At 39.2% G+C, this 15,176-nt stretch overlaps 1 protein-coding gene across 3 annotated transcripts in view; it reads left to right on the forward strand.

Moving 5' to 3' along the window:
* The first annotated feature begins 766 nt into the window (after window positions 1-766).
* The window catches only part of LOC146316107 (USP6 N-terminal-like protein), a 39,781-nt gene continuing 25,371 nt past the window's right edge, over window positions 767-15,176 (forward strand). For 2 of the 3 annotated variants that reach the window (XM_084734927.1, XM_084734926.1), the window contains exons 1-9: window positions 767-1,037; window positions 2,009-2,096; window positions 2,204-2,311; window positions 4,031-4,223; window positions 4,780-4,905; window positions 5,992-6,115; window positions 7,702-7,771; window positions 10,577-10,691; window positions 11,040-11,157. In XM_084734927.1, the coding sequence (XP_084591053.1) occupies window positions 895-1,037; window positions 2,009-2,096; window positions 2,204-2,311; window positions 4,031-4,223; window positions 4,780-4,905; window positions 5,992-6,115; window positions 7,702-7,771; window positions 10,577-10,691; window positions 11,040-11,157 (1,085 nt within the window). In that variant the 5' untranslated portion in view covers window positions 767-894. Of the gene's footprint in view, window positions 1,038-2,008; window positions 2,097-2,203; window positions 2,312-4,030; window positions 4,224-4,779; window positions 4,906-5,991; window positions 6,116-7,701; window positions 7,772-10,576; window positions 10,692-11,039; window positions 11,158-13,873; window positions 14,429-15,176 lie in introns of those variants that run through there. The other variant, XM_084734928.1, reaches the window with a different exon arrangement.

A 15,176-nucleotide genomic window follows, 5' to 3' on the forward strand; every position in this document is an offset into this window, starting at 1 on the left:
CTTTATGATTAGCTTCATTCCTCGTATTATGTTTGTTGTTGGGGCAAATTTGCTATGTATTTGTTTAGGGTGTATTTTGAATGCTAATCGAAAAAAATAATTAAAAGAAAATCCTGTAAAATTTAAAAGTAGGCTACATACAAAAGAAAACAACGTACATTTAAAACTATTAATCAAACAACAGGTCAAACTAAGATCCTGCCTCTCGCTGGACAAATAACCAATCATACTTGAGGATAATAGAGAGGCACTTGGGGTGGCCAATGCCCCTCCATGTCCTCCCTTAGAAGCACCCCTACTTTTTCTGTGAGTCAGTAACTTTATTTAATCAGGTTATGCCTATACTCTGTATTGGGAGATGAGTGCATAAAGCAGCATTCATTCATAATTTTTAATATAGTTGTACATTGCAATAATAATGTGGTTGTCACAAAACCCTTTAGCACATCTGGATGTGCCTTTATTTTGTTGTTGTCCATGACCATGTTGGAACTCTTGGCATGTCATAATGTGTCCTCCATGTTTTATTCACTGACAAATATCTGTATAATATTTAGTACTATACTATACTATACTAAACTATACTATACTATACTATACTATACTATACTATACCATACCATAAGAGAATAGAATAGAATATCCATGATTCACCCATGAAAAATACCCCTATGACTCTCCTGCTCATGTCCACTCCTCTTTGTTTAAACTGCTCTGATTCATCCCGCCCATTTTCAGTTGACGGTGACGTAAGAAAGGGGCGGGTCCAGGCTGAGTGACCGTTGAGTTTGACAGCAGCAGCAACTCTTCAGCCGGCCGGGGCATTGTTGTTGACTGTCGTTGAGATTTTGAACCGGGCTAAATTGTGCCCAGAGTTAACTGTCTGTTCTCAGTATGAGGAAGAGAAGCAGCAGTAACGCCAGCAGGAGAAGCTCCACGCTCAGAAGACGCAGTGAGAACCTGCGTTTTGATGAATTCGGCTTTGCTCTTACTAAAAGAAAGGACCAAAAACTTCATCACCGGTGTCACGACTACAGGTGCGGGACAGGGTGACGTTAGCTAACTAGCTATAAGTTAGCGTCATTTGATTGGCAGGGGCTTTTAAAGTTTTAGAAGACAGCTGAAAACTTTTTTATTCTGGTAGCTTTAACTGTTCACTCGTACAGTATTGTTTCATAACATTCATTCGGTGGTTAACATTAATTAATGACGGAAAACGTCAGTATTTTGGTGTTAATGGTGTGCGAGCCCATTTCATGCTAAACTTTCTAAGATATCGTTAGCTGTTAGCAAAATACAGACATTAGACTGTGCTGTGTCGTTTGAAGTGTGTCTAAAGTTATGTTTTGTTAAGTTTGAGCTCAACGTGGTATCTGAGATGGATGACTATGGATAAGTAGGTTGTAGACTACATACCAGTGGTTTTCAGTCTGGGGTACATAATAGTGGTTTTCAAACTGTACTTCTAGATATATATGCAGACCTGTGTGTATATATATACATATATATATATATATATATATATATATATATATATATATATATATATGTGTGTATATAGTTATTTAAATGTATATATATATGTGTGTGTGTATACAACTATTAATTGATTATTCAAGAAAATAATTGGCTGATTAATTAATTAAACTATGAAAATAATCGTTAGGTACATGTGTATATGTGTCAGCGTCTCCTCAAAAAATCCAGTTTCTGTTTGGCTGTGGAGCCAGGTCTGCTCACACCACACTGAATGATGTCAGCAAACACATGTGATTAAAACAAAAGTGAAACCCTGCTAATAAGTGCTTTAGAGGAATCGCTACTGAATTACATCAGCATAGATGCCATCAGCTCAGACCATCTGAGGTCACTGACCATCATCCTTCTTTGAATCAAAAGTTGCATGCTCAGTGGCCAGTGTTTGCTCTTATAGAAAATGTCAATATCACCCTGATTCCAAAAACTAATGAATCAGTTTAAACTCACCATGTTGTGTTGTCTCTGCCAGCTACCCCCAGCTGGGCTCCACGAGAGTGAAGGAGCTGTGTGAGCTGCTCAGCTACTGGAATGGAGCCAGCTTTATTTGCAAGAGCCAGGTGTGACTTGTCTCAGCTGCATAAACTGTATTGTTAATAATCTACTGTACCCTCATGTTTTTACCATGCTGTAATTGTATCATCACACTCTTGCTGCATTTTTTTAGATTGAGCGATTTATTAGGATGGGTATTCCTCCAAGCCTACGAGGGAGAGTGTGGAAGTGTCTTCTCACCATTGACAGTCTGAGAGAAACCAGTGACTTCAACTACCAGGTAAAATACACTGAGACATACACTAGGCAGAACAGCTTGTGTCACCCTGATGTGAGTAATGTTGTATTGACTTGCAAAAGTACACTGTTAATCTCTTTTTCTGTTTCTCGCTCACCATTATATTTATTATGTGAATGCAGCAGCAGCCTCAGGGAGGCAGCTGGAAAATAAAATCATGACATAAAATCCTCTTTTTATATCATCAAATAACAAATTAAAATCAAACTGAAAATGGGCCCTTGATCAGCGTGATAAGAATGACAGAAACCACCTTTGGGGAAAAAAAGTTATTTGATTTGTGCTTTGATGTTTTGGTTTGGCCCATGTGCTGTCTTTTAACATTGGGTGGCAGGATTTATGACTTGTATGCAGTCAGCCACCAGGGGGCAACCGAGATGTTTTGGCTTCACTTTTGGGGAGCTGTGATTCTGTCCATTATATTGTGTTCTGCTCACCACTGTAGTCACCACCACTTCCCACTGTCGCTCTGACAGCAACAGCTGTCTCACTCAGCCGAGACAACTCTGGCTTTCACACCAGTGAAGGGCACACACAGATTAACCCTTCATCACTGCTGCATGAGGGTCCAACATGCTGGGTCACCATGCTGGGTTTGAAATGGTCACTGTCTTCACACCACATGTCTATAACTTATTTGTGTTTAGACTCTGAAGTGTTAGCCAGCCAGCTATACTGAGGAAGCTAAGCTAAGAAAAGAACAGAATGAATAACAATTTTACAGGTGAAAGAAATACATCAACAACAGCCCACAGTAAAGAAACAGTCTGGCTGCCACTAATGTTAAGTGTAATGGGTTTGCCTAGAAAATAAGAAAATAATAATACATGGAACAGTGAGAGGTATGTTAGTGCAATGTTCAGAAGCAACAGCTTCTTTTTCTTTTCTCTCCCACATGTCAACTGTAGAACTTCACCAACAACTCCTCCCTCACAAACAACTGAGAGGACGCACTGCCTGAAATAAAGAAGGCTTTTAAATCACAATGCTATGATGGGAGAGGGCTCAGTGGTTGAGGACTGTCAGCCATTGGCCCAATCCTAAAATTAATATGGAGATTTAATGAAAATGATAGCTGCAGCCATAGTTTAAATTGGCAAGTGTGTAATTGAAGTACACCAGACAAAGTTGTGAAATTCACAAAACTAGTGATACTGAACTTGGAGCAGTCTACGTTTACAAAGTATTCACCTTTCAAAGCAGAATTATAATGTAGTACTTCATTTCACTGTGCCAAAAATCATGTGACCACCTTAAAAGAGCCCTTATTACATCACTCTTGTATCAAAGACATGGTACTTTTTTCAATCTACCACATTGCAAGCAGAGCTGTGGACTCTGTTTAAAAGTGGTCACTTTATAAGATATAACTTTTATTGAACAAAATCAATCAATAAAGACAGCAGTGAGACCACTTGCATTTTGGCTTACAGTTTCATCACAGATCTTGTATTTAATCATTCCTAAAAATTTGGTATGCAGATGTGGCCATTTTGTTCAATTCAGAAAGCTTCATTTCTCCTATCACTACCTGTAATCATGATTTAATGTAGTTTATCTCATCCAGGTTGGCTGAACATTCTCTGCTTGACCAAACCTGGTTATGAATAATGATTCTCCTACTCTGTTTTTCATTCATAGCTGAAGTGTTACTGATTGATTGATTACTAACAATGGAATGTGTTGGGTTTTCTTTAACAGAAGTGCTTGTCAGAGGTACGGGGGCCCCTGGTGGACTTGGGAGTCAGCGAGTATGGCATCCTGTCGGCAATCGCCACATTGAGTGACACCCAAAATGACCTAGGTCTGAACCAACAGCAGCCCTCCAACTCTCCTGAGCCCACATACTCTGAAGACGACATCACACTCTTCAGACAGATCGCCCTGGACCTACGTGAGCTCAAATAGTGTGATGAAGTTGTAGGCTTAGCGTGTGCATGTTAAATGTTGTTTTCTGTTGAGAACACAGCTCCTACATTTTTTAAAGTGAGGTTATTTTGCCTAGTTTTTTGAGACTGAGTTTAAGACGGATTATTCACTCCTCAAAATAAGGTAAAAATGGTTAAATGTTGTTGACTTTTAATATTACATGTGTTACTATACTTCACTGCACCTTTTCTCTGGTTGTGTCTAGGGGTAAGGTTGAAGTTTTATAGTGACCAGAGCACAGCTATAGAAATGAATGTAAATGAAAAAGAGACAGAATCTCTGGGATGAAGAAGACACTTAAAAAAAAAAAAAAAAAACCATCTTCTCACTATGTTGTTATTTACACACACAAAGGCCCAAAGTACTCACATTTGCACAGAGAGGACCATACATATAGCAGTTAGGGCTTCAGTGCTTTACTCTAATTTGGGGCTACCGTGACCCAACAGCAGGTACAAGCAGAGTTTATGTGTATAGAAGGAAAAATGGTGTACTTGATATTAATTTGACCTGTTCCATAGAGCGTTCCTTTCCGACCCACCGTTCTCTGATGGGGGAGAGCCCAGAAGCCATTGAGGGACAGGCTAAACTCTTCAGGGTACTGATTGCCTACGCCAAATACAGCCCGCAAGTTGGATACAGCCAAGGTAATTGAATGAATGATTGAACATTAATACCAGGCTGTAGAACAGAATTTGGGGTTCAAAGAATAGAATTTTAAAACAGTTTAAAAGTGCTCCTCCTTTCTTTGCTTCCAAGAAAATGATATTGGGGTCATTATTATCAGGTTGTTGGCCCTGTTCTGAATGCTCAGGAGGAGGACCATTGCCATTTGACCTAAACATTAAGTTCCCACACTCATCATGTTTATTTAACACACTTTGCACTCATGTCATGAAGACATCTGCAGTACATGATGTGCCCACTAGATGGAAGCAGAGGACTATTAATATAACTTGTTGCTGCATCATGCTCCTCTCTGGTCAGGAGGTCTACCTGAAATCTTTTTCACATTATTAGTTATACTTTGTTTGTAATTTGTCATTTCTTTTGGGCTTTTGGGCTAAATAGATATTTTTAATAATAAAAAAAAAAGAATGAAGGTTGAAGATTGAATTTGGATGGAGAGAAATGCTAAAATCTGGGCAAAAAACGGATTGTTGCAACTAACTCTTTTGTGCTTATTTCCATTTTGCTCCCAAAATATGAGGTCAAGCTCAGACACATTCTGTCCTTTAAGGGGCCAGTAGAATCTGAATAAAAATCATCACTGAATACACTCGCAGTTTGCCAAATTTGCCAAAGGTTTACATATTTCGATTTTCTTTTTTGCATGTTTACTTTGTTTTTTGAAAACAGTGTTACTGTGACAGCTTGGCATATCAGTAGGTGGACAAATCAAATAATACTTTTGTTAGCTAATATTCCACATGGTGTACAGTGTCCACTTTCCAGTGATAGCTCTCTGCATTACATAGAGAATGCATTGTATTGAGGAGGAAAGATGCAGTAGTTAAGATGAGGGCAGATATGCACAGTTGGCTATATAAAGTGCACAGTATTGAGGTTATACTCTGCCATCCTGCTCAGCAGTGTACTCTGCGGCTCCAACTACTGAACTCTTTTCATTCTTTATCTTAAATGTTTTAATGCCGTATGCTAAAGACCTGTACCCCGTACTGTAGGAAATGCAGCCACACATCTTTTATGACATCTATGTGTGTGTCTCATAGGGATGTCCTATATAGCCGCAGTGCTGCTGATGCAGTTGGGAGAGGAGGAGGCGTTTTGGGCTCTGGCAGCCTTGTTGGATAGACCCAAATATCTGGCCGAACTGTTTGACCTCAGCCTCAGCAAGTAAGAATGGGTTTACTGCAAATAAAAACATACATATCCACAGTAAGTATAACCCAACTGCATAAGAAATACTTTAAATGTAAACTGTTTGCACAGAGATTTTAAGTGCTACAAAGTACTAGATAGAATGTACTTTAAAATTACTAAATTAATCCTTCAGTGATTTGTACAGAACAGAGGGACACGAGGGAAAGATGCATTATGTTCAGTATTCAAGGTAGCAGTGTTTCCCACAAAATGACAGTGTAACAGTGGGGGGAATGGGAGGTGGTTGGCTATATTTGCTTGTTGAAACTATTTCAAAGAAAACATTACCCTATTTTCCTATTTCTGCTAGGCTAATTCTTATTTCACTATTTATTTCTACTTGAATTGCTTAGTTCTCTACCTTATTTCACTTTTTAGTCACAAACTGCTTTAATCTGCTCATGTTCCTTTTCTCCTCACTTCTTCTCCGCACTCTCACACATACATGTACTCTTCTGTTACAGCACACACACCAGGGCTTGCCCTGCCCAACCTCTGTTTCTCTCCCCTGTCGGTGTCTGATCTGTTGACTTTTTAAAATCAGCAGGATGTTTTATGAAGTCAACCAAAAACACAACTCATGTTTTGGATTTTTTTTAAACCTGCAGTTCAGTTTTCACAGCAGCAGGTCAGCTGCATGTGGAGGAAGCTTGTTGTTAATGACATTGCCTGTTAAAATGATTGAATGACATCAACCAGCTGCACTTATAGATCTTTACACAACAACTGTATAAGTAGGTCTATACTGTACATTACATAAGAGACTCTTTCTCTACAGAATATTTGTAATTCTAACTGTCAGACTTTTCTCACACAGCAGAGCAAACAGCAGAGGGAGGGGTAGAGCGAGGGTAGATTGTTCACTGATCAACCACATGTGGTTTTGCTCTTTCAGATGGATAAAAAAAAAGTAAAATGCCAAAATTATTTGCAAAATAAACTTGCACGTCCGCCCATATGAATTCTATGTGTGAAACACTGCAGAGTGTGAAACAGCATGCTGTTCACAGCAGGTCTGTGTCAGTTTGTGAGAATGAGAGAGGATCTTGTCAGGAAGGGAACCCCAGACCTGCAAAAGATTGCTCGAGAGTTATCATTTCAACAGAAGCAAGTACAAATCTCATGAGAGTTTTGCAAATCAAGGTGTTCCTCTAGATATGACTGAGAGAGATTGGGCAAAAATAGAATGTTGATGTTGAGATGTTACTTGGGAAACAGTGGGTATTTTGTGATGCAAACTACAGAAATATTTATCCTAATTAGTCAAGAGAAACAGCAGCACAACACAACTTTTGCTTGTTTTACATCAGAAGGGTCTTAATTGTAATCCCCTATGCTAAAACAAAAAATATGACTGAATATGACAAGGGCATATATTCATGTATAAAATTCCCCAAATACTAACTTTCTGTGTTTGTTTATTTGTAACTGATAGTTGAATCCAATCAAATTGGTCCCAGAAAGAAAATTTTTATGTAATTCTCAAATTCTACAGCTGTTTTCTTGAAATTGAATCTGTGGCACACTAACTAAAATGCTATAATTTTTGGTTCAATCAGGGTCCAGCATCAGGTGAAGGTTTTTGACCAGTTCCTGAAACACAGAAAGCCAGAGCTTTCTCAGCACATGGTGAGTACTTGGATTAGGATTTTCATTATGGGTGAGACCTTCACTTGCTGACTTTGCACATAGCAGAAGAAGAAACCTGATGATACAGTTTAATTCTCTGTAAAGTGACCAACTGACAAAGAAAAATGCAAGTAAAGACAGAAATTTCAGCATGGTAGTGATCATGAGCAGTGTTTGTGTTTCAGGCCAGATATGGCCAAGTGATGAGTAGTTCATCTGCAAGGGAGAGGCCGCTGCAATGTATCAATCAGCACCTGGGCCTCTTCTTTCGTTCACTGTATTAGGCTCTAGGCACGTCATGTTTGGCAGGATTACTGGTTACACACAGGGACACAAGCCTACAGCCATGTTATTTTTTCCCTCTGTCCCTACTGTCATTGAACTCGTTCCAGTACATTTACTGGTCTGAAAGTGGGGACACAACAGTTTTTGCTGCTGCAAGTGGATGGAAGTTAAATGCCATCTTATGAATGTGGAGATGTAGTCACCTCAACTTGTTGTTTTGCCAAAAGAAATGCAGAAAACAAATATGGAGGTGGAGGAGTTGAAATACCATGCCAGGGCATAATACATACAGACGTGGAAGAAATCTGGCAAAAGCCAAAATTAAGGATGTATTGTTTATTTAAGACAGATTGCAAACCTAAAGATTGGATATAGCAGGATACAACTTTTACATGACCCATATGATACTGCAACCTTGAGTATCTGCCAGTAAGGATACCAGTGTGATATAGTCGTTTTCCCTCTCTTAACTAATACTTTTGTACAGATGCAATTTGCTTTACTTAGCCATCTAAAAAGAAATCAAGCTCAAACTGTGAAATAAATTCCTATTCCTCAAAGGAAGAAATATGCAGCCCACAACATGACTCAGTATGCAGTTCTGCTGCTTCTTTTTATTTCACTGTTTTCACACAGAACACTTAGCAGCATTTCTGATTGGTCAGCATTGCAAATTGCATGACTGCATACATTGCACTTCGCTGTTTTGCTTATTTCTTCCTTGATCTTAAAGTAACTCCACACAGCTGACGTGATGACAGCACTGCTGACAGGTCTTACTCATGTTCTAGCTGTTTATACAACAGGTTGACATTTGTGGTTTTGAGTGAAATGTCTCCGTAACTATTGGATGGACATAAAAGGCTGTATGCATATTCATGTCCACCAAAGGATGAATAGTGATAACTTTTGTCATCTCTTAATTTTGCATTTAGCGTCATCATGAGGTCAAGGTTTTTAATTTGTCCAGTACTTTGGTTTCAGACAAAATACCTGCAAAACTGACAATCCCATCAGCCTCAGCTGTACTTACGCTAATACTAAATATTTGCGCTAAATACTAAATGTTAGCAAGCTAATATGCTAAACCAAGGTGACCATAGCAAACATAATACAGTACTTGCTAAACATCAGTGTGTTAACTTTGTTATTGTGAGCGCTTTCTGTGCTTCTGTCAGCATTTAGCTCTAAGCATCACAGCCTCACAAAGCCAGTGGTTGTCTCTTAATGTGCCAGAAGGTTTAGTCAGTCAGCCTCCTAAACTACTGCTACCTGATTTACTAAAGGAAAAACACCATAAGGAACTATAAAAGAAATTATGTAAAAATGGTATCAATGATATGACTGTGATGTTGTCATATTCCAAAATCAATAGACATTTCCCAGCCCTATTCTCCTCTGTTCAGAATCTTGTCTCCAAGTGTGTTTGCACACACTGGTGCATTCACTGCTACCATTTATGCTGCTCAAGTGTCTTTGAAGGGATTGTTGTACTTTACCACGTCGACTCAGCAGGTCTGGGAGGAAGGCTGCCCTTTTGGAGCCAACACACACACACACAGACACACACACACACACACACACACACACACACACACACACACACACACACACACACACACACACACACACACACACCACAGGGGCTTATTGGTAGGCACAATAGTTTTACCCCCTTACAGAAAAAGCCTATTAGAGATCAGTGGTCAGCATTTCCTTTGTAATGGAGCTGTTCAGCAGAGTTAAGGCAAGTGGGCTGTAAACAAATTTCTGTACTTGTGCTGTACCTATCAGACCTGAGCAAACGGAGACCTAATGCATTTTAAATGCCAGGCTTAAAGCTACTACAAGGTGTTTTTAACTGCTTATGAAACTGTCTCAATTTAATACTGATGTCTCTATATGACCTACATGCGCAAACACAACCATCAGTGACTACTTTTAAATAGTTTAAATAGTTATTCTTGCTGCCTGCCACTGTATCGGAGTCTTGCACATTTTCCCACCAAAGTCACGGTGAGAAGTACAGTAGTCAGTCAAAAGGGAAAAAAGATGTTTTTTTTGGGATAATTTAAATTTTTATTTTATGTTTTGCGATTATAAACGCTATCACATTTTTCCACAGGGGCCTCCAAAATCAACACAAGATAAAAATTACTTGTAGCTTTAAACATGAAGGACCCATGACCATATTTTACAAGGCATATATTCACTATTACAAGCAATAAATATTATACTCCAGAATTTGTTAAAGGTTACAAAAACATTGTTGAGCAGATGTTGGGACGTTTAGGGTTGTTAATTAGACTGTAACACCATTTAAGAAATTCAATTCAATAAATATATTTAAGTAACATTAAAGTTTCAACACTGTATAACTTGTGTATGTTGTGGATGGATGTTTGAGTTGGGAGGTCAGTAAAGGAATTTAATTGACAGAAACTGGCAGAGAATCAAGTCTTGCAAACAGTGTTTGGTTATGCCAAATCAACCCTCCTTGTTTTCTCAACCTCCCTGCAGGAGTCAGTGAGAGTCCTATCAGTCCACTTTGTGATGCCATGGTTTCTCACTCTCTTCTCTTCCCTGCCCTGCTGGGACTCTGTCCTGGCTGTCTGGGATCTCATCATTCTTCACGGTATGTACTGTATACACACACACAATCAGATGAAACACACTGGCGTTATTGTAGATTTATCATTTGCTCACATACATTCAGTAGGACTGGGGCAATAAAATAGTTCTAATACACAGTTTTAAATGTCCAAGACATTTTTTTTTTACTAATGTGAGCATAATTCAGTCATTTGGTCCCGTGCCAGTGAAAAGATAAGCAGTAATTGGACTGGTTTAATGGGTGCATAACTCACAGCATTAATTGTTTTTCATCTTCTGTAGCTCATCTCCTTTACACCTACAGTGTATTAACAAAGCATTTATATATGCTGGAACAATCATTTTTTGAAATCTTGCTGTCTCTCCTCAGGCCTGTCAGCTGTGTTCCGCACTGCTCTGACCATCATTGAGCTCCTGGAGCCTCGACTGATGGAACTGAATGATGAGGGTGCAGTGTTACCCCTGCTGTTGAGAGTACCTGTTGATGTGTAAGTAAACTTGAACACTCGCATTGATATACTGTACACTCACAAAAAAAATATAAATGCAGCACTTTTGTTTTTGCCCCCATTTTTCATGAGTTGAAGCTAAAGCTCTCATACTTCCTATGTACACACAAAAGGTGTATTTATCTCAAACTTTGCTCACAAACTTGTTCAAATCCATGTTAGTGAGCACTTTTTCTTTGACAAGACAATCCATCCACCTGATGGGTGTGGAATATAGAGATGCTGATTAAACAGCAAATGAAGAAAACATTTGTTAGGCACTAAACTATGGTTGTTTCACATCAGGTCCACAGGTACCATCTTTGTCCACCAGGAAGGCGAAGACCCACCCTACTCTGCCTCTGATTGAGAATGATTGGTTAGAGTTAGGGTAAGAATATCTCATGGAATATCTCAGGTCATGACTTTACCCTCCTTGGAAATCAAACTGCAGATTTTAGCGTGTCCTTTTAATGTGATAGTCCAAGTAAAACTTGTGCAACACTCCTGCTGTTTAATGAGCACCTCTATATGCCTCACCTCTCAGGTGGATGGATTATCTTGACAAATGAGAAGTCCTCATTATCATGGATTTCTGTAAATTTGTGAACATAATTTGAGAGAGAGAAACCTTTTGTGTGCATGAAAGAAGTCTGAGATCTTTTAGTTCAACTAATAGATAATGGGAGCAAAACAAAAGTGTTGTGTTCAAACTTTGGTTGAGTTTGTTATGTCATATTTTCTGAGTGTCTTATGACATTTATCGTTTGTCATGTTTGAGTGGATGTCTGTTATCCACATTTCGTTTAGCACAAAATAGTATAAGATATGTTGTGTGAGATCCGCATTCATGAATGTTGTCCCAGACCACCCTCATGAATGTGCTGAAAGCGATGGGTCCTTCTGAAGAATGCACAACACAGTTCTCAGAGCTGAGAGCTCAGTTTTTAGACTTGGTCCTAAATGAAACCCCAGGCAGCTCATGAATATCAATCAGCTCATCAGGACTGGACATGTTTTGACACCAAGCATTCCAGGAAAAGTAGAGTGTCATTGTTGTGCTGTGGTTGTTTTTGTACATGTTTTGATTAAACATCCTTTATGCTAAATTAGTTTCTTCAGTGGCAGCCCATGCTGTTTTCAGTTGGACCCCTCTGTCCGTCTCTCACGACGCTGAATATAAACGTCACATGCCGACGGACATGTTTTGTTGACATGGAGCTGTAGTTATGGCAACTCAGCAGGGTCACTGGGTTTGTGTATACAGCCTGTGTATGTGTGTGTGTGTGTGTGTGTGTGTGTGTGTGTGTATGTGTGATGGACTGGTGCACAGTGATTATCAAAATCCAGTTTATCATATTTGTTTTAATAGATAAGCTCCCTTCAACTACTTAAATGTCAGACTCATGTGTGCTTCTCATTGTAGAAAAGGTCCCACTGTTTGGACCGAGGTCTGTTTACCTTGGACAAAGATCTGTGCAGTAGACTCTGGATAAATGGAGGCTACACAGCCAAGTAGTTTCCATAAACTTAGCTGTGTCACAGGCAGTGATAAAGTACTTTATCATGAGCCAGAGGAGGGAGAAGGCGTGCTAGGTACGCACCAATGACTTGCAAAGTGGCTTATGAAGGACAAATCTTTAGGATTATTATGGAGAACAGCTAAACAAGTGTTCAACTGATCATTTTAAAGATTTAATTTGTGACAATTTATATCTAGCGTTCATAACCACTTAATGGCACAGCAGTTCCTTCAGTAAGCTCTGTTTTCTGTGCAACAAAGAGTGAAAAAGCACATTTTGATCCATGTGTGAAACTTTTTTTCTGTTTGTATATGTGTGCATCAAGGGCAGCACTGACAGTCCCATTTTGTTCGAGCTCTGGTGTTCAGCGGGCAGCCTGCCATCACGTCACATTGAGAAGTCCTTGTTGCCTGCTTGGCATCATTATGAAAGCCTGGTCAGAAGTCAACACTAAGTGGCCTGACTGTCTCCCAGGACAGGATCCCTTTACACTGGGAAGATACTGTTGAAGAAAGAGGGGAACAGAGCGAATAGGGTAAAAGAGAGAAAGGAAGATGAATGGAGGGTCAGAGAGAGAAGAGAGAGAGGGTACACTAATTGGGGAGGGGGGTGTACAGAGAGTGAGAAAGAGAAATCAAGGAGGGGAGTGAAGCAAGATCTTCAACCTCTCTTAATTCTCCTTAAGGAGCTCTGCTCTTTTACGCTCTGTGAATGGTAGAAATAGGAGTTGTCATGCACCCACATAGGCCATTCTGATTAATGGTTGGTTGAGAGGCTCATCCATCTCTTGTGCCTGTCTGTCTATACTGGGCTGTCAATCAGCTGTCGCCCCAGTCATAGGTTGCAACAATGATTCCCAGCACACCCTACATCACCAGTCAAAGAACAGCTTAACAATCTATGGATGATTTATTCAGTTTCTGTTTGTCTAACACTTTGCTGGTGTTTCTCTCCCCTGCTCTTCATTTAAACTTTTGGTCCTAGTATAGATCAGTTGGCCAGCGTTATTTAGTAATATCTTATTGTTTTTCACTCTTTATCGAGTGCAAATACCTGTTCTGCCTCCCGTTAAGTCATGCTAGCAGTGTGACACTATGATGATAATATCAGTTTATCACTATAGTCCAGACTGAAATATTTTGAAAAAATTGGTTGCATTGCCATAACATAACATAATATAACATTTGTTACAGGTCTCCACAGTGCCCAGAGGATAAATGGTAGTGGCTTTGGTGAACTCCTGACTTTTCCTCTAGTATCAATAGGAGGTTGACATTTGTGTTTTTGAGTCTTGCCAATTGGATAAATACTTGTCCAATACTTGTCCAGTACTATACATGCAAAACTAAATGACTTTTTTTCATCAGCCAGTACTTTGTGTTTAGTGCTAATTATCAAATGTTATGCTTAAACACTAAAGTAAAATGGTTAAAAAAAAAAAAAAAAAAGTAAATATATCTGCTAAACATCAGCATGTTATGAGCATGTTGCTGTTTCTGCATTAGCATTTAGCTCAAAGCACCACCATGCCTAAGTACAGCCTCACAAAGCTGCTAGCATAACTGTACACTCCCAGCTAGACGTCTGGCAGGTTGCAAAATGTGAGGCACGCTGCATTGTGTACCATTGTTTAAAAAAAAAAATAACAGAAGCACAGTGCGTTTGTTTAATTGTGGCTAGGCAACAACAAAATCACGTATTCTTAGTTGAACTGTGAAAGTAAACTCAGATCTGTACCTTTCTATTTTGTTTAACTAGACGTAGTTAAAGTGTGGATAGTTAGCTTCCTAAACATCTACATAAAGAAAAGACAGGCAGAGGCCACTTGCTGTGGCTCTAATTGAGAGTGAGAAGCTGTTTCTAAAAACTCAAACAGATCTGTGTGGGTACATGAGACCCTCAGAAAGAGGAGAAATCACAAGGCAGCTTGCAGCTCACCGAGGGAGATGTTGAATATGAGCTATCATTAGCTTAACAGCTTAAATGGCTTAAATAAATTTTTAAAAAAGTTACCCAGAATCTCAAGAATTCCACAAATTTGCCAGGCTACTAATTTCTGTTTATGGTGGTTTCGGTTTGTTGTCACCACCACAGATAGCTTCTCTCTCAATCTATCTGATTGGAAAATGGAAAGAAAACACCTATGATGTTCCGTGTTTTTCTGCTCTGAGTTGTAGTTTTTTCCACTCAAGATTTTCAGAGTGCTCCTAAAAAAACATGACGTGCTCTGAGCTTCTTAAACACATTAGCAGCATCAAAACGCTTAATGCAAACAGAAAGTAACGAAGAAAGGTGTTTTGTTTTATTTTGTTTTTCTTGTCTTGGTCTTACTCTGTATAATCTTGTTTGTGCACGGTTTATGTCTTGTCTTGACTTGTTCTGTAATTGTTTCATTGCACAATAAAAAATAGTCAGGACAGCAAGTTGAAACAGCTCCAATAACTTGTTCCAAAGTCTTGGTGCCAGAACATCCAAATGGACTCTGAAGTAGTCCGT

This window comes from Lutjanus erythropterus, chromosome 13 (genome assembly GCF_056507025.1).
Source record: "Lutjanus erythropterus isolate fLutEry1 chromosome 13, fLutEry1.hap2, whole genome shotgun sequence".
Classification (NCBI taxonomy): Eukaryota; Metazoa; Chordata; class Actinopteri; order Lutjaniformes; family Lutjanidae; genus Lutjanus; species Lutjanus erythropterus.